Raw genomic sequence first — 23,054 nt, forward strand, 5'->3', positions numbered from 1 at the left:
TGCTTTACAGGGTGCTGTACTGAGTGACATGGGCAAGGCACACAGTAGGTGCTTTACAGGGTGCTGTGCTGAGTGACATGGGCAAGCCACACAGTAGGTGTTTTATAGAGTGCTGTGGCTCCACCACTTCAAAGGATTTTATTGGGAGTCAGGCCCTGGTACCACGTGGTAGGAGGCATCTTCTTTTTCCTGATGAATAGGCAGGCTGGGGTTCAGGGGCCTGGGGAGTTCCCCGAGGCCCTGCCGACAGGGCCAAGCTGCAGCTCACACTCCCCAGAGCAGGCAGAGCAGCGGCTCCCGGGCTCCTGTCCCAGGATCCCAGAAAGACTTCAGTAGAGCCTGCTGTGCCTCCTGCCTCCCCCTCCCCCCACCCCCGCCCCCCACACCAGGGCTGTTCCCGGGGTCCTGCACCCCGAAGGCTAAGGCCCAACCCTGCAGCGCACCATCTCTTCCACCACACCAAGATTCAGTGGGACCCCTGCCCCCAGAAGTTTCTCAGGATTGATTTCTCAGGAAATCAAGCTAGTAAGCTGCAGGGGCGGGAGGGGGGAGGGCTTGTACGCAAGGCCTGGGCTCTGTCCCTGAGCTTTTGTGCTCAAGACTAGTGCTCTACCACTTGGAGCCACAGCGCCACTTCTGGCTTCTTGGTACTTAATTGGAGATAAGAGTCTCACGGGCCTGCCCGGGGTGGCTGAGAACCATGATCCTCAGATCTCAGTCCCCTGAGTAGCTAGGATTGCAGGTGTGAGCTACTGATCACCTGGCTGTCATCTCATTTTGCAGATGAGGAAAGGAAAGCATATGGTGGCATAACAGGATTCAAACTCAGGGCTAACCTAACTTCCTGATTCAAAAGCAGGGTCGGCACTCTACTTCTTGAGCCACAGCCCCGCTTCTGACTATTTGATGGTTAATTGGACCTAAGAGTTTCATGAACTTTCCTGCCTGGGCTGGCTTCAAACCACAGTCTCAGATCTCAGCCTCCCGAGTAGCTAGGATGACAGGAGTTGAGCCGCCGGCGCCCGGCTTCACAGGTGAACTTTAACCCCAGACTGTGGCCCCTCCGACCTGGGGACGTTCTTCACCCGCTTCCTTCCGCCCCCTGCAGGGTGTGCAACAGCCCAGGGAGGGGCAGAGGATGAGGGAGAGGCGGAAGCCGGCTGGATCGAGGGGGCTGCCATCCTCCTCTCCGTCATCTGCGTGGTCCTGGTCACCGCCTTCAATGACTGGAGCAAAGAGAAGCAGTTCCGAGGTCTGCAGAGCCGCATCGAGCAGGAGCAGAAGTTCACTGTGGTCCGGGCTGGCCAAGTGGTCCAGATTCCTGTGGCTGAGATCGTGGTCGGGGACATTGCCCAGATCAAATATGGCAAGTGTCCCCAGCATGGTTCTAGAACTAGAGTCTTGGCAGAAGGGAGCCACGCCAGGACAGGGCAGACAACCTGGCTTAGAAGCCAAGTGAGTCCCTGAAGGACTGGCCCAAGCCAGTCTGTGATCTGAGGTCCTGGAGGAGATAGGACTCCCGAATCCATTCAAGCCAGAAATCAAATGCATGACACACGTACCACTCTCTGCGCACATCTACCCATAGCAGACATTACTAATGGATCCCAGCTCTGCGGCCTCCCCAACACAACATTCCAAGCTTGTGAGTTCCATTTTCCATGCCTGAGGCGGCCGTGAATGGACCACAGTTGGGCTAGAGGAGGTGTTGGAGGAGGCAGAATGCTCTGGGCCTGTGACAAATGAGAAAGTGGGTAAGCTGGGTCCAAAGGAGGCGGGGGAGGACTACATGTGTGCTGGGTAAGTAGAGGCAGGCAGTGGGAGAGAGATCAGCGCACCCCTCCTCCCTCAGCCCCACGGGGCTTGATTAGCTGAGCCTTCTCAGCCCTCGAGGCACGACCTATTCGCTTAAGAACTTCCCCTAACTATCCAGCCAGGCCAGGCACGGCTTGTTTTGAAGGACAGGGGTAGGCCTGCTATTGGGCCCAGTCCCTGTCCTGCAGGCCGGGACCTCCTCCAGGGCCTGGGTCGCAAGCTGCCAGCCATGGCTGCCATGTTGGTTCTGCACACTGAGTGCCCCCAGCCTGGATGGCCGCCCCAGACGCTACTGACCGCTCCCTCCCTCCGCCAGGCGACCTCCTCCCTGCCGACGGCCTCTTCATCCAGGGCAACGACCTCAAGATCGACGAGAGCTCCCTGACGGGCGAGTCGGACCAGGTGCGCAAGTCCGTGGACAAAGACCCCATGCTGCTGTCAGGTGAGCTAGCCAGCGGGCGCCGTGCTGCCGTTTCCTCCCAGGGAGGCCGGAGGCGGCATCCGGTGTCCCCAGCACCCTGAGGTGCATGCGCCGCCGTGGCCGGCGTCCTCACACGGGAGTTCAGGAGAGCTCAGCCTCCGGCGAGAACTCCGTGCGTTTCTCCTAGTCCACAGCATCCCGGTCCCCTAGAGCATCCCCTCCCGGGACTGAGAAAGAATCTACCGGGCGACGGCCTCATACCAGGCAGAGGGGACAGCAGAGGGAAAGGCCCACAGATGGGACCATGCTGGAGAGTCTGGGAGCAGATGGAGAAAGTGGGGAACGGGAGGGGCAGGTGTCCCCAGCCTCCTTCGGAGTTGAAGCTCTCCAGAGTGGTTTTAAGGGTGGCTGGCTACATTGGCATTCTAAACGCTGGTGTAGGGGACAAGACCTGCAGGGTCAGGGAGCAGCCGGGAGGGTCAACCTCCCTGCGAAGACCAACCCTCCCCAAACCTTGATTGTCTGGTAGGGCTCAGCAAACATCCCCTGAGCCTCTGCTCTAGGCCAGGTCAGGACCAGGCCCTGGGACCTGCGCAGTAATTCACCCCCAACCCCCGTCCTGTCCTCGGGACCCCAGCCCAGGTGTGCTTGGGGGAGCAGACTGCCCGAAAGCCAAAAAAGGAGCAAATCCCCAGCTGAGGTGGCGCTAAGCTGGGTTTTAGAGTGTGAATAGGAGCTTGCTGAGTCCAGTTGCGGAGAAAGGGCTTCCTAGCAGAGGTAACGACGTGCAACGGTCCAGTAGTTTGAAGGGGTGCAGAAGGTTCTAGAAATGCAAAGGGGAAGGAAGCACATACTGTGCCCTGGGGTTGATGGGACACACAAGGTCCCTGCTCTGCTGAGTGAGGGGACCAGAGCGAAGGAAGGAGGGAGTAGACAGGAAAGATGAGGGCACATGGAGGGGTGGGAGGGAGGCCTGGAGCTAGGATGGGGAGTGGAGGCCGGCCAGGGAAGGCCTTCTGAGCTAACACCAGAACAGTGAGGTGACCACTCCCAGAGCACCTGAGAACTGCACCAGGGGCGTCCTGAAGAACATCATCTCAAGACGAGTCTCCCCAGACACACACAGACACACACACACACAGAGGCCAGGCGCTGGTGGCTCACGCCTATAATACTAACTCCTCAGGAGGCTGAGATCTGAGGATGGAGGTTCAAAGCCAGCCTAGGCCAAAAATGTCCCCATGAGACTGTTATCTCCAGTGAAGCATTCCAAAACCAGAAGTGGTGCTGTGGCTCAAGTGGTAGAGCGCTCGCCTTGAGCACAGAGAAGCTCAGGAGCAGCACCCAGGCCCCGAGTTCAAGGTTCACAAAAAAAAAAAAAAAAAACAGATACTCCTAGCTCACAGACACACACACACACACACACACACACACACACACACGGTGTGTGACCCTTCACTGCTAGGGAGAACCCCGTTCTCAGGGAGCGCAGAGCTGTGGGCTGGGGACTCAGCGTCCGCCCCCTCCTCAGGTACCCACGTGATGGAGGGCTCGGGGCGCATGGTGGTGACGGCCGTGGGAGTGAACTCTCAGACTGGCATCATCTTTACCCTGCTGGGGGCCGGAGGAGAAGAGGAAGAGAAGAAAGACAAAAAAGGTGAGCCCGCCCTCCTGCACACCCCCGGGAGAGGAGCTTCTCAGGCCACATTGTTTTGTTGTTGGTTACGAGTTCGCTCCACGTGGTGAGGGAGAGCCTCTGTGTCCGCGCCCGGTGCCCGCACCCCTCCTGCGCCCCGAGGCCCTGCGGAGGTCAGGCGGGCTGTCTGTTCCATCTCCGGGGTCTTGTCCCAGTCTCTGTGTTGTCCAGTCATGTCGTGGACCCCCCTTGCTCTCCAAGGTCAGGCCCAGGGTGCTGAGTGTGTTCCTGAGTCTCTGGCTGGGGCAGTAGAAGCAGCCAGCGTGAGCCGGCCTCTGCGTACCCCGATAGTCAAGTTCGTGTTTAGGAATGTTCCTTCCACTGAGCAGAGCTGAAGCCCGGACTCTGTCTGCCCTGTACTCCGGGGAGAATCCCCGGCACCCAGAATTGCTGGGGTCTGGGAGAGGGAGAGGAGAGGCCAGTGACCCTCCATGAGGACAGAGCCCATCTCTGGTCAGTCCCCTCCTAAGATTCCGGCTCTCCTCATTCCCCAGAAGAACAATAGCGCTAAGCTGATGTCTGGAAAGCCAGCCTGGAGAGGTTGCCAGGGGAGAAGAGTCCGGGGACAGGACCGGGGGTGGGGAGGGGGCACGCGGGGGTCGAGGAGTGGAGTCCCAGAGGACGCCATGATAGTGACCGTGCGCCAGGTGAGCATCTGCGCCCAGGGTGGCCGGGCTGGCCAGGGCAGGCCATAGACAGCGGGGCAGATCTGAGCAGTCAGGTAAGATGCAGCAGCCTCTGGGACCGGCTGAGGAGCAACCCCCCCCAAACCCCCCCCCCAGTGCCCACGGTCCAGCCCCATGTCTGAAAACCCAGGATGAAGGTAGGTCTCAACAACCCCAGGAGTCCGTTCAGGGTCCCTCGCTAGACACGCACCCGTGAGGCAGGGCGCGGGGGCCTTAGCTTCCTGTGGGGAGGGGACAGGGGAACCACCCGAAAGACCACTCAGTCAGGGCTGGGCCTCCCCGTGCCCCATAGCTCAGCCAGCTAGAGAGGTCACGCAGAGCCTGCCAACCGCACCTTCCCATCTCCTGTGTGTGTGCGTGCATGTGCGTGTGTGTGCACAGAAGACATGGGTATGTGTGCTTCTTCATTAACATGTCTCCAAAATCATCACACAGGTGTGCAGAAGGGGGATGGCGTTCAGCTACCAGGTACAGTAAGACCCCCCCCCCACCCGGGCGAGGGGCCGGGAGAGTCAGCTGCAGCCTTAGCACCAGGCCTGACACCAGACCAGTCACACACCCCGACGAGGCCACAGCCTGCTGGGCTCTCTGTCCCGCACCCCCCACAGATGGCCCTCTGTGCCCCTTGTACCATGCCAGGGCGGCAGGACTAGCCAGCTTCCCTCTCTACCCTTCCAGACTTCACTCCATGGCCAACGTCAAGTAGCCATCTGCCCACTGGCCTCCACCTGGCCACACCACAGCACCTCTGCACCCCACAGAGCCCCCAGCCCCCCCCGTGCACATGGATGACCTGCTCACCAGTCCCTCCTCCTCCTCCTCCTGCAGAAAAAGCAAGCGGGGGCATCTCATCTCAGTCTTAGATAAACACCTTCCCGGTGTTTTTGAGGTGGCCTTTTCGGCAGCGGCTGATCCCACGTGGAGGTTCCAAGGCCACCTTTGGCGTGCTGGTTGGAGGAGGAGGACGGGCGACAGGCAGAGGCCTGATCTTAGCTTCCAGCACGCAGCACCCCTCTAGGACACCCCAACCCCGCACTGGTGCCCACTGCCCCCCCACTCACAGAACTCTGGGTGTTGATTCCCCAGCGGTCCCGCCTCCGTGGACAGCTGGACCCATGGCCCAACTGGGGGCTCCACCTGACCGGCTGGGCTAGCAGGGCCGAGAGAGCCCCCCAAATTAAAATGCCATCCTCCTGAGCCCCTCTGGTGCTCCATGCTTGGTGTTGAACACCCCTCACCTCTCCATGGGAGCGTTTCACCCCCGCCCCCCGCCTTGGCGTCTCTTCATTTCCAGTAGAGATATTCTTTGCGTCTCTGTCCTTGTGGCTCCCTCCATTGTGACGCTCATTTTCCATCCCTCCCACCCCACAGCGGCAGACGGTGCGGCAGCTGCCAATGCTGCCGATAGCGCAAATGCCAGCCTAGTCAATGGTACGTCTCCAGGGCCAGCCCTCCAGCCGGGGCGGGGGGCCTGTCCTCCTCCACCCCAGCTCCGGCCTTTCTCTCCTTGGATGACCTTGGATGGGCGTGGGTCACCCTGGGTCACTCTGTCCCCCACGTGGTGGGCAGGCACTTAAGAGAGGAGCCATGGCCGGTCAGGACAGCAACTCCAGGCCTGCTGGTCACTACCAAACTGCGTGTGGGCCTTGGATACCCCCATCCCCTCTCCCAGGGGCACCAACCATGGGACATGGCTTGGGCCTCATATTTAGCCCCCCAAAAGTCCTGCCAGGCCTGGCCCTCTCCTAAGCACCTTCTGGCCCCGCTTTGGGCAGGTGGCCCGGGGTGGGGGAAGGGGTCAGGACCTGAGCTGAAGCCTGTCTCTGGGCCCTGCACCAAGCACCCCGCCTCTGATCCAGTCCCAGGAGGCAGCAGGGCCCCCGCCAGGCTTCACCTCCTCAGCCTGGCCCACGGCATGGCCGAGCCACCGGTTTCCGGGTCTTTCTCCCCCCCCCCTCCATGGATCACGCGGGCAGTGGTGTCTCAGACTCAGGCAGGTTCTGTCGTTCACATGTAGACTGGTGTTTCTGGCTGTTTGCTGTGCTGAAGCGTCTGTGGGTCTGCATCCTCACTGCCCCTTGTTGGGGGGGGCACGGGGTCTGCCCGCGGCCCGGGGTCTTCAGCGTACCCTTCTCTCACACAGGCAGGGCTGAGGTTACACCCACCAGCCTGAGCCATGCAAAGACGTCAGCTCAGAGCTCTCCCCGCTCCGAGAAAGACTTCCGTGGGCTCAAGTTCCACCCTGTTCCCCGGGCTAGGGAACAAGATGGTGGCAGGCCGTGCATGGAGGGGTGAGAGCCCGAAGGAGCCAAGGGAGAGGCAGAAGGATCCCCCCTTCATCCTTGCAGATCTGTCTCTAGCTGCAGGTTTTTCTCTCGTTCTACCATCTCTCCTGTAAAACCTGCAGACTCTGGTCAGCCCTGCCCTCCCCGCCCACCCCTACCCCTGGCCGAGATACCTCCAACGTGGGCAAGCACACCGCAGCATGAACGCCAGGAGCTGCCCACAGCGCTCCTGTGCACAGGTGCTGGCTCAGAAAGAGGAAGGGCACGTGAGGGCTGGGAGAAGCATCATGGGGTAGAGAGGGGACAGAGAGAATCAGCATGGACAAAGCCACTGCTGGGGAAGAAGGAGCACCTTCACCCAGGGAGTGGCAGGCAGATGCCAACCATCCTGACCAGTGCCAGGAGAAGGGGGGCGGGGAGAGGTTTTACTTCCGAAACTACTGCCAGAAACCCGCAGCCACCCAGAAAACACACATCTTCTCCTGGGTGTCAGGTACCATTGCAAGCCTTCTGTGCTCTCCCCCTCATGAGATCCTTGGAACAGCCCCCTGCCTAAGTTTCCTTGCCCCTACTTTAAAGATGAGGAGACCGGGGCTCGAGGAGATCAAGGCATTAGTCCAAGTTCCAACATGGGAGAGTAGCAGAGCCAGGATTTGAACTCAGAACCCAGATCTAGCCACAGGCAAAGTGTGTACTTCTGTTGATCTCAACCCCCCTCCTTCCCCCATACCATGGACTGTATCTTGCAAATTTCACAAGGAAATGAAGAAGCTATCCCCCCTAAGAAAATGACCCCGTGGTTAACGAGGAGTATTGTGTGGGGAGTAAGGCTGTGGTGAGCACCTGTAATCTCAGCACTCAGGAGTCTGAGGTGGGAAGATGGGGTTTGAGACCAGCCTGGGGCATATAACGAGACCCTGTCTTACAGAAGCCATGGCTGGGGATGTAGCACAGCGGCAGAGCACCGCTGTGTAAGGCGTTGGGTTCCAGCCCAATACTGACCCCCCCAAAAAAAGTTTGAGAACCGCTGGACAATGAATTGGTCCCTGGAACGTGCTGTTTGTTGTACAGTGCGAAGTGATGCGAAGAGGCTTCGCGGGCTATTTTGACAGAGGGGCCTTGCCCAGTGGGTTTGCTGCGCCCCATAGTTTTGCTCTTGGGGGTGGGGGGATGGGAGTGCTCTAAGCCATCCACACTGAGATGTGATTGGACCACCCAGAGTCCGGGCATTCCCGCCCCCCCCCCATGATCTGACTCCGCCCCCTGCCAGTCGTGTGAGAATCTGATTCTAACCAATGTGGGCAGGAGGGAACCTGATGGCATTTCACCTGTCTTCTGAACTAAATCTTGATAACGTAGATAACAAGGAGAAAAGACACCGCGGGTGGCCATGATTTCCCCACCTCCCCACCCCACCCCCGACTCTGCTCTCCCAAGATCACCTGGACAAGGTGGATGGCTTCTCTCTCATCTGGGAGACGTCGCCATGGTGATTTTAGTACGTTCCTATTTACTCATACGTCACGTATGATCACGGCTCTAATCAGGCTTGATGGCGGAGTCACGTGGACTCCTGATGTTGGTTCACACAGCACAGGGCTCTTCCTAGCACCCGTGCGGTTGGCATTGTATCCGAGAGGGAAGAAAGGCACAGGAAGAGAAGCCACAACTCCTAGTCTCCTCCCTAGGTGTCTGTTCTCCAAAGCTTGTCTCTCAGGGAACCCCCGCCCCCCGGAACCTAGGCGCACACCTAGGCGCCTCATGCCCACAGCCCTCATCATACACAGAGAACTGGCCCCTCTCGAGCAGCCGTGGAGGGCACCAGAGGCAGAGATCGGACTCCAGGCCCCTCCTCCTGAATCCTATCCCCGGGTCCCACGTGGGGCCACAGCTGGGTGTCCCACACAGAGCCGGGCCAGGCAGGCACCAAATTGGCAGAGAAGAGCCCTAAATAAGTCCCTCGCTTCTGACAAACCAGGCCATCTGCACTGAAGCGCTCCCACAACAGCGCTCCCTTCCTCCAACATACGCACTCCTGATGATCTTTCTGGTAATAAAAGAGTAAATTGCTCGCTGGGTCTAATGGGCTTGCGCACATCTGATGATACGCAGAGCAAGCAGAGGCCCTTGGAGCCTTCTAAACAAGAGTACTGACGCCCAGTCCTCCGTGCCCCTTAGCCTAGTTAGTGGAATAACTTTAAGAAATAAAAAGTAATCATAACAATGTTTTTTTATTTGCTCTAAAAAAAACAGAAGTTTTCTCTCTGTTGTCTTTTAGTCCAGTGACAGAGTTTCCTGATAGAGCAGCGGTGGCTTTCTCTTTCAGTGCTAGGGTGGGCTGCTGACCTACATAACGGGGGGCACTGGAAACAGCACTGACCAGAAGCCAGGCTGGGGACCCCAGCAATCACGTCTTCCCACGGAGTCACTGAGAAAGTGGGTGAGAGTGGCAGGCTGTGATTCGGAGAATCAAGCTACATCCGAACCTCCCGGTGCCTCGGTTTCCCCGTCAGTATACTGACAGCATTGACCTTGCAGGTGGCCAAAAGCTGAGCCAGGAGTGTGGTTAGAATGGGAAGGGTAGATCCATTCCTCTCCCCGCTGTCCCCACAGGGCCCCGAGTCCCCGCCGTACCCCCTTGATGCCCTACACTGGGCTCGGTAGGTGAGACCTGCACAGACGGCCTTCAGGCCAGCTCTCCACTTCCCGCTAAGACCCAGACAGAACGCCACCCTCTCCGAGCCTCTGTTTCCCTGTAAAGGAGCCTCCTCCAGCCTTCGCCCGGGAGGCTGTGGTGAAGGAGCACTAGATCATCATGGAGACTGCATGGGCCGGGCATCGACGGGCTTGGCGGTGGCTGTGCATGGATAGCCCCGCTTCTTAGGCCTCTCCTCCATGCCAAGCCGGAGACCCAGCTCTGGCTGGGTCCCGCGGGCCTGGTGTGTGGGTGAGCACAGGTGAAGGCCATGGCTCAGGAGAGGTAGTGAACATCTGAGCCTCCCGTGCTGGCCAAGGCTAGGGAGGAGGCCACAGGCAGCCCGATGACCTGTGGGAGGCCCAGACCCAGCCTGTCCCCTGCACAAGGCAGCATTTGGGCCTGCTGTGGGGAGGCCCAGACCCACCCTAGCCTGTCTACTGCGGCCTGAGACAGTGCTTCCCCCTGGAATCAGGGAATGACCAGGAGGCTCCCAGACACCTCAGGAGGCCCCTCCACCCTGCTTGCTTTCAAGGGTGCTGGCAGGGGCCAGCCCTCAGAGAGACGAGGAGAAAGGAGAATCCCCACCCCCACCACGGAGCCAGAGGGCAGGTCCTCCCTTCCCCTCCCTCCCCCTCCCTTCCTCCATCCCTCCCTCCCTCCCTTCCTCCCTCCATCTCTCTTCTGTCTGTCTCGGTCTCTCTCTGTCTCTGTCTCTGTCTCTTCCCCCACCCTCATTTTCTTTTCTTTTACTGGAAAAAACAGAGGATGTAGCTGAGCCAAGTTTTCCATTCCTCAAACACAGGAACCAAGCTAGCCATAAAAGCCCTAGTTGGGGCCTGGGATTTTTTTTTTCCTTCCAGCAGACTCAGCTCCCTTTCAGCTTCATACCTTGTCCTTTATTCTCTAAGAAAGTATGAAATTATTTCAACAGAAATCCTCTTGCAAACAGGCGCCGGTGACTCGTGCCTGTGATTCTAGCTCCTCAGGAGGCTGAGATCTGAGGATCACGGTTCAAAGCCAGCCCAGCAGGAAAATCTGTGAGACTCTTATCTCCAATTAACCACACACACACAAAAAAAAAAAAAAAAAACTGAAAGTGGAGCTGTGGCTCAAGTGAAAAAAATAAATAATAAAGGAGAACACAGGGCCCTGAGTTCAAGCCCCAGTATCGGAAGGAAGGAAGGGAGGGAGGGAGGGAGGAAAGAAAAGGGAGGGAGGGAGAGAGGGCCTTTCTTCTGCATCCTCTAGAGAATCAAGAGCCACTTAGCAGCCCGGAGGCTAATGCCATCAGACTGGCCCTTATTCCGGGGCCTCCTCCGTGGACCCCAGTAGCCCAGCCCTTCTTCCCTCTGTGCTGTGGAAGTCCGTAGCCTGTTGCGTCTTGGTGATGACCAACCTGTCCTGTCTGTTCTCTGTTGTCTGTTAAAATTCTTTGTCGTGTAGGTAAAATGCAGGATGGCAATGTGGACAGCAACCAGAGCAAAGGTAACCTTCTGTACTGACCGCACTGAGTCCTCTCAGCCGCACCTGCGTGGCCGGCGCCTTGTGGGGGGAGGGGGGGCTGTGACTAGTGGTGCAGGGCCAGATTCACAGGTGTCCCCGCCGGGCTGGGGGCCCCCGCCGGGCTGGCGTCTGCTGAGCCTCTGCCCATTTGGTGGAGGTTGGGAAGCTGGTCCTTTGAGACCGGTATAGAGGGAGAAGGGCTATCCAGTCTGGTCAAAAAGGACCCAGGCCCTCCTTCTATCCCGGGCTGACAAGCCCTTGCTGGCTGGAAGCGGGAACTCGGTGCCCGTGCCAGGCACAGCCATGCCCGCAGACACCCGCTTTTTCCTCTTAAACTTTGTCCCTTCTGTCATCCCAACCACCAGGCCCCTGGGGCACAGTGGGAAGCCACACCCTCTGTCTTGTCTGAGCGTGGAAAGGCTGAGGGGCCCTTTGGGGTTGGATCTGTGGGCCTAGGCAGACCCCAAGAGGACCCAGCTTCTTCTAGGAATCAGGGTGAGGCCTCATGAGTCCAGGCTGTGTCCCCGATTCCCGGTGCCAGGAGATGGACGCCTCTGGGAGCCAGATCCCGCTGAATGGGACACATCCCACCCCAGCTTCTGTGCCGGCCATGCGGGGCTCACACGGGGAAGTGGGACCCTCCTCCCCTCCCCCACCGGGCAGGCAGCGTGGCCCCGACGTCCCCCACCTGCGGGCTGACCTGCGTGCGTGTCTGTGTCTGTATGCACACACGCGTGCTCTCCCCTCTCCCCTGCAGCCAAGCAACAGGACGGGGCGGCCGCCATGGAGATGCAGCCCCTGAAAAGCGCGGAGGGCGGCGACGCCGATGACAAGAAGAAGGCCAATATGCACAAGAAGGAGAAATCGGTGCTGCAGGGCAAGCTCACCAAGCTGGCTGTGCAGATCGGCAAGGCGGGTGAGTGGGCCACGGGCGGAGAGGCTGCACCATGCACCACAGGAGCCGGTCGGGTCCTGTATACAGCGGGCACTCAGCACTCAGCTCAGCGAAACGCCTGGGCCCTGATGGCAGGCAGCAGGTGCTGAGTTCCGGCTACGGCTACAAGGACGCTGGAGTCTTGGCCGGCTCTGGGCCTCCGTCTCCTCCCCGTGGGTCGGGATGTGTGGTCCGCACTGTCAGGGCTCTGGGCACACTGGGCATGTGTTTACTTGGCCCCTGCAGGGTTGTGGAGGGGCAGGTGCTGAAGGCCTGGAGTTCCAGGCAGGCCTGGACTTCATTCTGAGGGCATTGGGATTTCCGGGAGAGAAGGGAAGAGCAGGGGCGAATGTGTGCTTTATAATGACCATCAGTCTGGATGGGAGGTGGAAGGCAGCACCAGGAGCCCGTGGAGAAAGTCTTACCTGGGTCCCAGAGACACAATCCAAGCTTCCCAACTGAGGTGGCAGCTGCAGGTGACGGCTGGGGACGGGCCGTGACAGCCCCAGCCGCGGAGCTGAGCCCAGCTGCAGGGTGTACCCCGGCCGCCCGGGCGCCCAGCCCCGGCCTCCCCTCCCGGCTGAGGAGATGGCCCCCTCCAGGCCTCCCCAGCTGGCCGCTCACCCCTCCGTGGCTGTCTCCCAGCTCTAATTATAGACACGCGGCACGGGGAAAGGAAGCAAATTATAGGCCTGGTTGTCTATATTTAAACTTGGGGGGCTGGTGACAGCGCCTGGCTGCTGGGCGCTTGGCTTCCCGCCCCTGCCACCGTCAGACAGGGAGAGAAGCCGGGGCTGAGGCTCCACAGCTGGAGGTGGGGTGGGGGCGACAGGCCCGGGGAATTCCTCCATCCCACCCGGCAGCGCCCCCCTCGTGGGAGAGAAGAAGTGCCAACCCTCTGTGACCTTCACCGTCCTCACGCCCCCCTCTCCACCTTACCCCACCCAGAACGGGGTTCCTGGCTCCCTTCCTACCCCCTTCTTTGGCTGAATTCCGAAGGCAGAGCTGGGGTGGGGACAGGGGCAGCCCCGGGGTGAGGGCTGCCACTCAGGGACAGAGCAGCCACAGGTCCCTCAGAGTTCCAGACACTCCTCGATCCCTCGAGACCTCTGGGCCTGCTTGGCGGGGCTGCGGCCTGCACCACGCCCTGAACACAGGCACTAGCCAGCCTTGGCGTTTGGGGATACAGACACCTGCCCAAGTGAGGGACCCAAGGGAGCCCGGGCTGGTCACCAACTGTAGCCCAGCCACGGTGTCTCCCTGGCCAGTGGCACCCCTGCCCAAGCCTCCGTTTCCTTATCCGAAAGTCCAGGACCCCCACTAGCACCTCCTCCCCAAAGCCTTCCTGCCCAGGACCTGTCACGGGGGCCCTGAGACTGTTTGTGGTGTGAATGAATAAAGTCATGGGCGCTTCACCTCACCGCACACAGCTCTGCACCCAAAACCACACACGTGTGTACGCACATGTGTTCGTGTGTGTGTGTGTGTGTGTGTGTGTGTGTGTACTGGGGCTTGAACTCAGGGCCTGAGAGCTATCCCTGAGATCATCCTCTGGTACTCCACCACTTGAGCCATACCTCCACATCCAGGTTTTTGCTGGTTAATTGTAGATGAATCTTACCGAGGCTGACTTCAGACTAGAATCAGATCTCAACTTCCTGAGGATTGCAGGCATGAGCCACCAGTGTCTGGCTTGCACAGTTGGTTTTTTTTCTCTATGTGTGTGTGTGTGTGTGTATATGTGTGTGTGTGAGAGTGTGTGCACACAGGTGTGCTCCAGTGTTAGTCCTGGACTTGAGGTCAGGGCCTAGGTGCTGTCCCTGAGCTTTTTCTCTCAAAGATACCACTCTATCTCTCTGAGCTACGGCACCACTTCTGGTTTTCTGGTGGTTAACTGGATATAAGAGTCTCACAGACTTTCCTGCCCAGGCTGGCTTTGAACTGCGATCCTCAGATCTCAGCCTCCTGAGTCATTAGGATCACAGGCGTGAGCCACGGGCACCCGGCCATCTCACAGGGTCCTCATGCCCCGTGCAGCCCTTCAGCTCCTATTTCAGGATGGCCCGCACTGCCCTAGGCACTTGGCACGCATTTCCACATGGTGAGGTTGGCAAAGCCGCATGAAGGAAGCCCGTGTGCCCATTGCTCAGAAAAGGAGGCTGAGGCTCCCTGAGGACCAAAGGCTTGCTCCGGGTACAGTGCAAGGAATCAGCAGGGCTATGAGGGGAGCTGGGGTCAAGCCGGCACCTGCCCCGCCCCCCCGCCGGAGCCCCTGAGCGGCTGTCCCTGTGTTGTAGGTCTGGTGATGTCGGCCATCACCGTCATCATCCTGGTTCTGTACTTCACCGTGGACACCTTTGTGGTCAACAAGAAGCCGTGGCTGGCCGAGTGCACGCCGGTGTACGTGCAGTACTTCGTCAAGTTCTTCATCATTGGCGTGACGGTGCTGGTGGTGGCCGTGCCCGAGGGCCTCCCGCTGGCCGTCACCATCTCACTGGCCTACTCGGTGAAGGTGAGAGGGTGGAGCGCAGGACGCAGCCAGGGGCAGGGATGCAGGGGGTGCTGGGTAATGCTTCTGGCCAAGGAGGTAAAGCGTGGGGGAGGGGGGAGCCAGGAAGGAGGCTTCCAGCTTTTCTGGTGCTTAATTGGAGATAAGAGTCTCATGGACTTTCCTGCTCAGGCTGGCTTTGAACTATGATCCTCAGATCTCAGCCTACTGAGTAGCTAGGATGACAGGTGTGAGCCTCCGGCGCCTGGCTTAGAGTCTGGTTTTAGCGGAACCCCTCCCCTCAGATACAGGCTGAAAAATGAAGGGGTTTTACCTGCAGGTCACCGGAGCGCTGGGGAAGGTCGGGGCTGGGCCTCTCCTGAACGCTGACCCGTGGACACAGCCCACCTCCGCCTGCCGCGGCGATCGGTGCTCCTCCACTGCGCCCTCGTGGGTCACCCAGGCCCTCCCACCCCCTCGTCTGCTCCCTTTGCTCTGGGGTTCCCCCACCTTGGAGGGCAGGGGCTTGAGAGCTCCCCTTTCCCAGGGTTCAATGCCAGGTGGTCCCTACAGGGTGAGGTACAGGCGTGGTGTGTGTGTGTGTGTGTGTGTGTGTGTGTGTGTGTGTTCTGAGGAGCTGGCAGGGCCGCCCAGGCACAGCAAGCATCAGTTTGCACACTGGAATTTGGACTGTGTCCTCTGCTGTAATTTCATACAGAGAGATCTCCCAGCAGCTGCCAGCGAGCGGCAGCTCAGCGTAAGAGATACCCACTTGTCGCCACCCTGTTTTAGGATTCTCGAATAAACTCCATCTCCCAGCGCCAAGCCCAAGGAGCTCACGGCGCAAAGCTCCCTGGCCTTGGGGCCCAGCGGGGGCCACCCTGGGGGGGGTGAGAGGCCCCCACCCCAGGGTTCTCCTGGAGCTGGGAGGGGGAAGGGGTGGACGCTGTGAGCCTCTGCCCTCTGCAGATTGTGTCTCTGGCATCTGCCACCTTTGTTTGTCACAGCTCACGTTACTGGTGTGGCCACCTGATCAATTTGTAGTGCCAGGGCGAAGGAGGCTGCTCTTCCTCCCCGAGCCTGGCCCTGGAGCCGCCTCGGAGGCTACAGCTGTGGGCAGTTGGGTCACACTGCCCAGCAGAGGCAAAATGCGAGCCACAAGTGTTGCCGTCAGTCCCCCAGAAGCACCTTCAACAAGTAAGAAGGAACAGGAGCCGGGTGACGGTGGCTCACACCTGTCATCCTAGCTACTCAGGAGGCTGAGATCTGAGGATCATGGTTCAAAGCCAGCCTGGGCAGGAAAGTCCATGAGACTCTTATCTCCAATAAACCAGAAGTGGCGCTGTGGCTTAGGTGGTAGAGTGCTAGCCTTGAGCTGAAGAGCTGAGGGACCGTGCCCAGGCCCAGAGTTCAAGCCCCACAACCAACAAAAAAATAAAGAAAGAAGGAACAGGAGATATTAACTTTAACACCATTTACTTAACCAATTCAACATATAACCAATGTAAACATAATAGAGATTTTCCCCCTTTGGCAGCACTGGGGTTTGAACTCAGGGCCTAGCGCTTCTCAGCAGCCGCTCTACCGCGTGAGCCGCGCTTCCAGCCCCATTTTCCGTTGGTTATTTTCAGGATGTTTATGCACAGAGCGGCCTAGGCTGCCAGCCTCTCACTTGTGCTTCCTGGGTCCCAGGGGATGACAGACAGACGCCACCACACCCAGCCATCGGTTGAAATGGAGTCTCACACACTTTTATACCTGGCTCTGTCTCCCAAGTAGCTAGGATTTCAGGAGTGAGCCACAACGCCCGGCTTTGTACCCCTCTTGTCTCCTGGTTACAGAGAGTCATCATGAGGAACAAGGATACAGGAAATCAAATCCTTAATCACACACTATGAGTCCGTCTGATTCCGCGGGTAGCAGCTTTCATGTCTCCCTGGTCAGGTGGGGCCAGCGTTGTCAGGAACCTGCCGGAGAATTGCTCGATTTGCATTCCTTATGTGAGAACCTAGAAGCAGTTAGGAATGGGAAGCAGGGCCAAGGAGAAAAAGAGGCATAAATAAATAGCCAGGCACCAGTAGCTCATGTCTGTCATCCCAGCTACTCAGGAGGCTGAGATCTGAGGATCCCAGTTCAAAGCCAGCCTGGGCAGGAAAGTCTGTGGGACTCTTATCTCAAATGAACCACCAGAAAACCAGAAGTGGAGCTGTGGCTCAAATGGTAGAATGCTCGCCTTGAGCTGAAGAGCTCAGGGACAGCAAGCACCCTGTGTTCAAGCCCCACAACTGACCAAAAGAAGTCAATAAAAGTCTGAAATTCCATCCCTCAAGAGATAATAACATGGATTTGATATCTTTCCAGTTATTTTCCTGTATCTATAAACATGTATATAGCCCAGCAAAAAATTGTCTCATTTGAGAAAAACCCATAGCCAAATGTGAAAGAGTTGTGTTGAATGAAAAACAAGGTATTTGAAGTGATCAGGGAACACTCAACCTTTGTGTGTCTGTGTGTATCTGTGTATGTGCGCACACACACACGTGCGTGTGAACACATACATGCATGTGCATACATCAGTACCAGGGCTTAAACTCAGGGCCTGGAGCTTTTGCTCGGCTTTCTTGCTCACGACTGGCACTCTTACACTTGAGCCATGGCTCCACTTCTGGCTTTCTGCTGATTACTTAGAGGTAACAGTCTGGCAGATTTGGCCTCAAACCATGATCCTCAGATCTCAGCCTCCCAAGTAGCCAGGATTACAGGCATGAGTCACCAGCACATGCCTGGCTTCCAGCCTTGATTTTTACCTTTCCCACTCTTCTCCATAAAGAATATAGATTACCTCGGCAGCACGAATCAATCCGTTCCGAATGATAAAGCAGAACAGAAGGGTGCACACCTGAACCCCCTGTCCCCCAAGCCCAGGTGCTAACGCTGCTCCTCCGTCATCCTCTCCCCTTCCCCTCCCCCCAGAAAATGATGAAGGACAACAACCTGGTGCGACACCTGGACGCCTGCGAAACCATGGGCAACGCCACCGCCATCTGCTCGGACAAGACAGGCACGCTGACCACCAACCGCATGACGGTGGTGCAGGCCTACGTGGGCGATGTCCACTACAAAGAGATCCCAGAGCCCAGCTCCATCAATGCCAAGACCCTGGAGCTGCTGGTCAACGCCATAGCCATCAACAGCGCCTACACCACCAAGATCTTGGTAAGTGGTGCCCACCCACGACCTCTGCCGGGGGTCACGGCCGCCCGTGGGGGTGGGACACGGAAGTCCACAGGCCGAGTCATGTGACTGGCACCTTCAACTAGAGTCTGAGCTCGTCACCTAATAAGCAGCCCATTTCTCTTTGATTTACTATTAATGTGGTTATAATGGTTGTGTGACCAAATAGAAAAGGTTATTGATCATTATTACTATTGATTGCTGTGACTAGAGTGGTGTCTGGCAGTTGGGGGATTTGAACTCATGACCTTGCTAGGTAGAGGCTCGACCACTTGAACCATTCCCTGAGTAGGGTCTTGCTTTTGCCCAAGGTCCTGCTTGGACTGGGATCCTCCTACTTCTGCTTTCTGAGTAGCTGGGATTTTAGGCATGTGCCATCACACCCTGCTTGGTCTTTGGGACAGGGTCTTGCTTTTCTATGCCGTTGCCCTGGACTGTAATTCCCTGTTTGTGCTCTCTGCCGTGGCTGGAGTGACAGCATCGTATCACCACCTAGCTTTTTCTGTTGAGATCCTATCTCTACCTCCCAAGTAGCTGAGATTACCAAGCCACTGAATATTATCTTTAAATCCTACCATTGAGCCCCCCAAAAAAACACCTTGTTGCTGATTGCTTTTGCTACATCTCAAGCCATTCCAAAGTTCGTGTCTCAAAACAACTATGTGCGGATGGTCTTACACAGCCTGGGGTTCCCAGTCCACTGAGTCAACCAACCACAGGTCAGAAGTATTCAGAAAAACTGGTGGCTCACGCCTGTCATCCTAGCTACTCAGGAGGCTGAGATCTGAGCATCACGGTTCAAAGTTCAAAGCCAACCCAGGCAGGAAAGTCCGTGAGACTCTTATCTCCAATGAACAACAAAAACTGGAAGTGGCGCTGTGGCTCTAACGGTAGAGTGCTCGCCTAGAGCTGAAGAGCTGAGGGACAGCGCCCAGGCCCAGCATTCAAGCCCCATGACGGACCAAAAAACAAACAACAACAAAAAAAAAAAACCCAGAGGCTAAATCTAAGGATCAAGTATCAAAGCCAGCCCGGACAGACCAATCTGGCAGATTCTTATCCCCCAGGGATGGTCAGCTCTCAGTCCTCTGGATGAGCTAGGAGTGCAGGCGTGAGCCACCGCTGCTTCATAGCAACCTTCCCTGTAGTGTGAGGAGAAACTGTGTGGCATGTATTGTGGATTCCAGTCTGGCGTTCTTCAGCCCATCATCCTTTGATCTTAGCTGTCACTCACGGATCTCATTTTCAATACGTGGCCTGTGGCTACACCGGACACTGGCGAAGGGCTGAGCTCTTGGGCCTGGAACTGTACGGGTTACGGCTCTGAGGTGGACGGGTGCTTGGGGCAGCCGCAGGTCCGGCCCTGCCCTCCCAGGGCCCCATCCCCTCCCTCCCCACAGCCCAGCACAATAGCAACACCTCAATGCTTCACGGCGTGGGAGCCGGGATGAAAGGCTCCGAGGAATTGCACAGCCACAGCACCAACCTCTGAGTCTGTCGTGATAAAAAATCCAAGAGAGAAAAGCGGGTGTGGGCCGGGCGGGGAGCGGCCTGCTCAGTAACACGAGCTCAGAGCTCAGGCTCACGGAGACAAATTGAATGACGGAGAGACAGCTCTGCCATTTGCCACTATGAATTGTTCGAAATCCTTTTAGAGGAAAATTAAAATAATTCACGGAGGGTAATAAAATGCCGGGTGCTCTGCAGGCCTGGCTGCGCAGCTCTCTTGGGCAAAGAAGTAATTAGGCATTTTGAGTTAAGTCCTCCTGTGTTGTCATTTTCTTTGGGGTGGGGCAAGCTATTGTAGAAAAGGCATAAAACTCTGGAAAGCACCAGAAAGTTAATTATTCAATTGAGTATGTGTATTTGTGTTTAAGTACAGCACACAGCCTACAATAGAGGCAGAGACAGGCTCTTGACGTTCCGTCCCCCCACCCCACCCCCAAGAAAACAGAAAGCTGGGACAACAGAAAGCTCCCGCCTGCAACGGTCAGAGCACTTGGAGCTGCAGCCGGGCACTGGTGGCTCGCACCTGTCACCCCAGCCACACAGGCTGAGATCTGAGGATCTCGGTTCAAAGCCAGCCCGGGCCAGAAAGTCCGTGAGACTCTTATCTCCAATTAATCACCAAAGAAGAAGAGACATGGAGCTGCGGCTCAAGAGGTAGAGCGCTGGCCTTGAGCACAAAAGCTCGGGGCCAGGGCACGGTCCCCGGGGTCAAGCCCCAGGACCCGCACAAGGAAAAAAAACCCTAGAAGTCGGGAGCCAGCCGAGCCATGGGGTGCTGAGACCTCCGTCAACGTGACCCGGAGAGCTGACCTCTAACCTGTCCTCCTCCTCCCTGCCCGCTCCCTGTCCACCTGTGTGTGGGAGGCAGGGGAGCAGGAGGCTGATCTGAGACCCATGCCGCGTGTGGGGTAGCGAGGACGCGGGCCTGCTTACTGCTATTTCTGCCTCATCAACGTCTCTCCAGGCTCGGGGTTAACTCTGGCAGCAATTCCCACCCCCACGCCACCCACGCTCGCTGGCTGCAAATTAAGTGTACGCGTGGGTGGGCTTGCTGAGTGCAAAAGGCAGCTTCCCACAGTGTCACACTGTGTGGTTCCACACACAGCGCGCGCTGGAGATGACACAGCGGACTGGGGGTGGAGCCCAGCGGCACAGCGCTTGCCTCGCGTGCCAAGGACCTGGGTTTGATTTCCTACAAGAAAACAAGACAGAGACAGAGAACCCAGGAGTGGCCGCCAGAGCCAGCAAGGGAGGTAACCGTGGTGTGAAGAGCAGCCCGGGGACCCTGGTGGCAAGCGTCCTCTGTCTCCACCTTGGCAGAAGTCTAGGAATCTGAGCCTGGTGCCATTTGAAAGAACTAAAAATGGGTACAGTGGCTCACACCTGTAATCCTAGCTACTTGAAAGACTTAGATTGGGAGAATTGGGGTTTCAGGGCCGCCCAGGCCAAAAGAAAAAAGAAAAAAAAAGTTCACAAGACATCTCCACCAATAAAGCCTGGGCATTGTGGTGCAGGCCGCCATCCGGCTACACAGGAAGCGCTAATCGGAGGAGAGTGGCCCGGGCCTGTCTGAATGATAAACAAAAGGGGCATTCAAAAAATAACTGAGGCAGAAAGGCTTGGGGCTATGGCTCAAATGGTAGGAATGCCTGTCTAACAAGTACAAGGCCCTGAGTTCAAACCCCAGAACCCCCAAAAGAAAAGAAAAATGTGGAACAGATATGGTATGATGTCAAGGTTGTGCAAAGTAGAGCTAGGCATTGTGGTGCATGACTGTAATCCCAGCTTCTCAGAAGGCAGAGGTAGGGATCAAGGTCCAAAAAGGACTGAAAGTGCCGGGTGCTGTTGGCTCACGCCTGTAATCCTAGCTACTCAGTAGGCTGAGCACTGAGGATCACGGTTCAAAGCCAGCCTAGGCAAGAAAGTCTGTGAGACTCTTTTTTTTTTGCGAGGGGAGGGGGGTCCGGTCGTGGGGCCTGAACTCTGGGCCTGGGCGCTGTCCCTCAGCTCTTCGGCTCAAGGCTAGCGCTCTACCACTTGAGCCACAGCGCCACTTCCGGCTTTTTTCTTTTTGCTTATGTGGTGCTGACGAATCGAACCCAGGGCTTCATGCATGCAAGGCAAGTGCTCTACCACTTAGCCACCTTCCCAGCCGCACCCTCCCTCCCCCGTGAGACTCTTATCTCCAATAAACCACTAGAAAACCAGAAGTGGCGCTGTGGCTCAAGCAATAGAGCGCTCGCCTTGAGCTGAAGAGCACAGGGACAGCGCCTAAGCCCAGAGTTCAAGCCCCATGACTCACCAAAAAAAAAAAAAAAGAGCTGGAAGTGAGGCTGTGGTGGTAGAACACTCACCAGGCCAAACCCCAGCGTTGCCACAGTAAAAAGATTCTGCACAGCAGGCATCCAGCTATGTCCTGTATCGCTAAGCCTTCTGGTTGGAAACGTCATCTTTCTTGTAAAGCTGGTCTTGCATAGTGATTTGCATCCAAGGCCAGGCACAGGGGAGGCCCTGGGGACAGGAGCTCCACTGAGGTCCTGCCCCCGCGAGCCACACCCCTGCATCTCTCCACAGCCGCCAGAGAAGGAGGGTGCCCTACCCCGGCAGGTGGGCAACAAGACAGAGTGCGGCCTGCTGGGCTTCGTGCTGGACCTGAAGCAGGACTACGAGCCGGTGCGCAACCAGATGCCGGAGGAGAAGCTGTACAAGGTGTACACCTTCAACTCCGTGCGCAAGTCCATGAGCACCATCGTCAAGATGCCGGATGACAGCTTCCGCATGTACAGCAAGGGCGCTTCCGAGATTGTGCTCAAAAAGTGAGTGGCCCGGCCGGCGCCCGAGGCTCGTGCCCGGCACGCTAGCTCCTCGGGTGACAACTGTGGTCCTGGAAATAAGCCTGGAGAGCTGCGCGGGTCACTGCCCCTCGCTGGGCCTCGGTTTCCCCACTTGTGTATTGGAGGGCACGGGTTCTCGACCCTGGCTGTGTTCTGGAATCACCCTCCGGAGCTTCTTTAACAATCCCCCGAGTCCTGGGCTTAGCCCAGCCAGGTTGGGGCCCTGGATGAGGATGAGGCTCACGCCTGGTGTTTTAGTGGCCCCCATGTGCAGGCAGGTAGAGCCCCCACCACCGAGCCCCCTTTAGGGCTCTGCGGGTTGGGGCCACTTTTCTAGAAGAGTAGTACCTGTCACCTTCCACAGGGGGGCGCTCTCACTCCATAGCCTAGGCAGAGAGCAAAGGGAGGCCACCTGCTTCCACCCCAGGCTGGGGCTCCAGGCCTACTGGATGTACTGAGGCATTGTGGGACCCGTGACCCGCTGGAGGTGGGGCCCTGGACCAGACCTTCTTCCTCTCCACCCTCCTCCCCAGGTGCTGCAAAATCCTCAGTGGAGCGGGCGAGCCCCGCGTCTTCCGGCCGCGAGACCGGGACGAGATGGTGAAGAAGGTGATCGAGCCCATGGCCTGCGACGGGCTCCGTACGATCTGCGTGGCCTACCGCGACTTCCCCAGCAGCCCAGAGCCCGACTGGGACAATGAGAGCGACATCCTGAGCGACCTCACCTGCATCTGCGTGGTGGGCATCGAGGACCCCGTGCGGCCCGAGGTAGGCGGCGCCCACAGCCGGCTGTGTGACTGGGACAGGTCACCTGCCCTCTCTGAGCCTCAGGTCCCCCTGCAAGGCCCCCAGGGGGCCCGCTTGACATGTGTCCGCTCAGAAGGACAGGACGGACCCCATAACCCCCCGGGTACTTATTGCCCATGGGTGGTGGCCTCTGTGAGCTGTCCC

At 57.8% G+C, this 23,054-nt stretch overlaps 1 protein-coding gene across 4 annotated transcripts in view; it reads left to right on the forward strand.

Annotated features, from left to right (window-relative positions):
- The window catches only part of Atp2b2 (ATPase, Ca++ transporting, plasma membrane 2), a 59,036-nt gene that overhangs the window by 14,503 nt on the left and 21,479 nt on the right, over positions 1-23,054 (forward strand). The window contains exons 3-13 of one of the 4 annotated variants that reach the window (XM_013010388.1): positions 1,109-1,366; positions 2,132-2,257; positions 3,768-3,893; positions 5,054-5,086; positions 5,990-6,049; positions 11,045-11,086; positions 11,862-12,020; positions 14,336-14,550; positions 17,500-17,742; positions 21,844-22,085; positions 22,637-22,871. In XM_013010388.1, coding sequence (XP_012865842.1) covers positions 1,109-1,366; positions 2,132-2,257; positions 3,768-3,893; positions 5,054-5,086; positions 5,990-6,049; positions 11,045-11,086; positions 11,862-12,020; positions 14,336-14,550; positions 17,500-17,742; positions 21,844-22,085; positions 22,637-22,871 — 1,739 coding nt within the window. The remainder of the gene's footprint in view (positions 1-1,108; positions 1,367-2,131; positions 2,258-3,767; positions 3,894-5,053; positions 5,087-5,989; positions 6,050-11,044; positions 11,087-11,861; positions 12,021-14,335; positions 14,551-17,499; positions 17,743-21,843; positions 22,086-22,636; positions 22,872-23,054) is intronic. The other 3 variants (XM_013010389.1, XM_013010391.1, XM_013010390.1) reach the window with 3 other exon arrangements.

The sequence above is a fragment of the Dipodomys ordii genome, unplaced genomic scaffold, assembly GCF_000151885.1.
Source record: "Dipodomys ordii isolate 6190 unplaced genomic scaffold, Dord_2.0 Scaffold12, whole genome shotgun sequence".
NCBI classification, from domain to species: Eukaryota; Metazoa; Chordata; class Mammalia; order Rodentia; family Heteromyidae; genus Dipodomys; species Dipodomys ordii.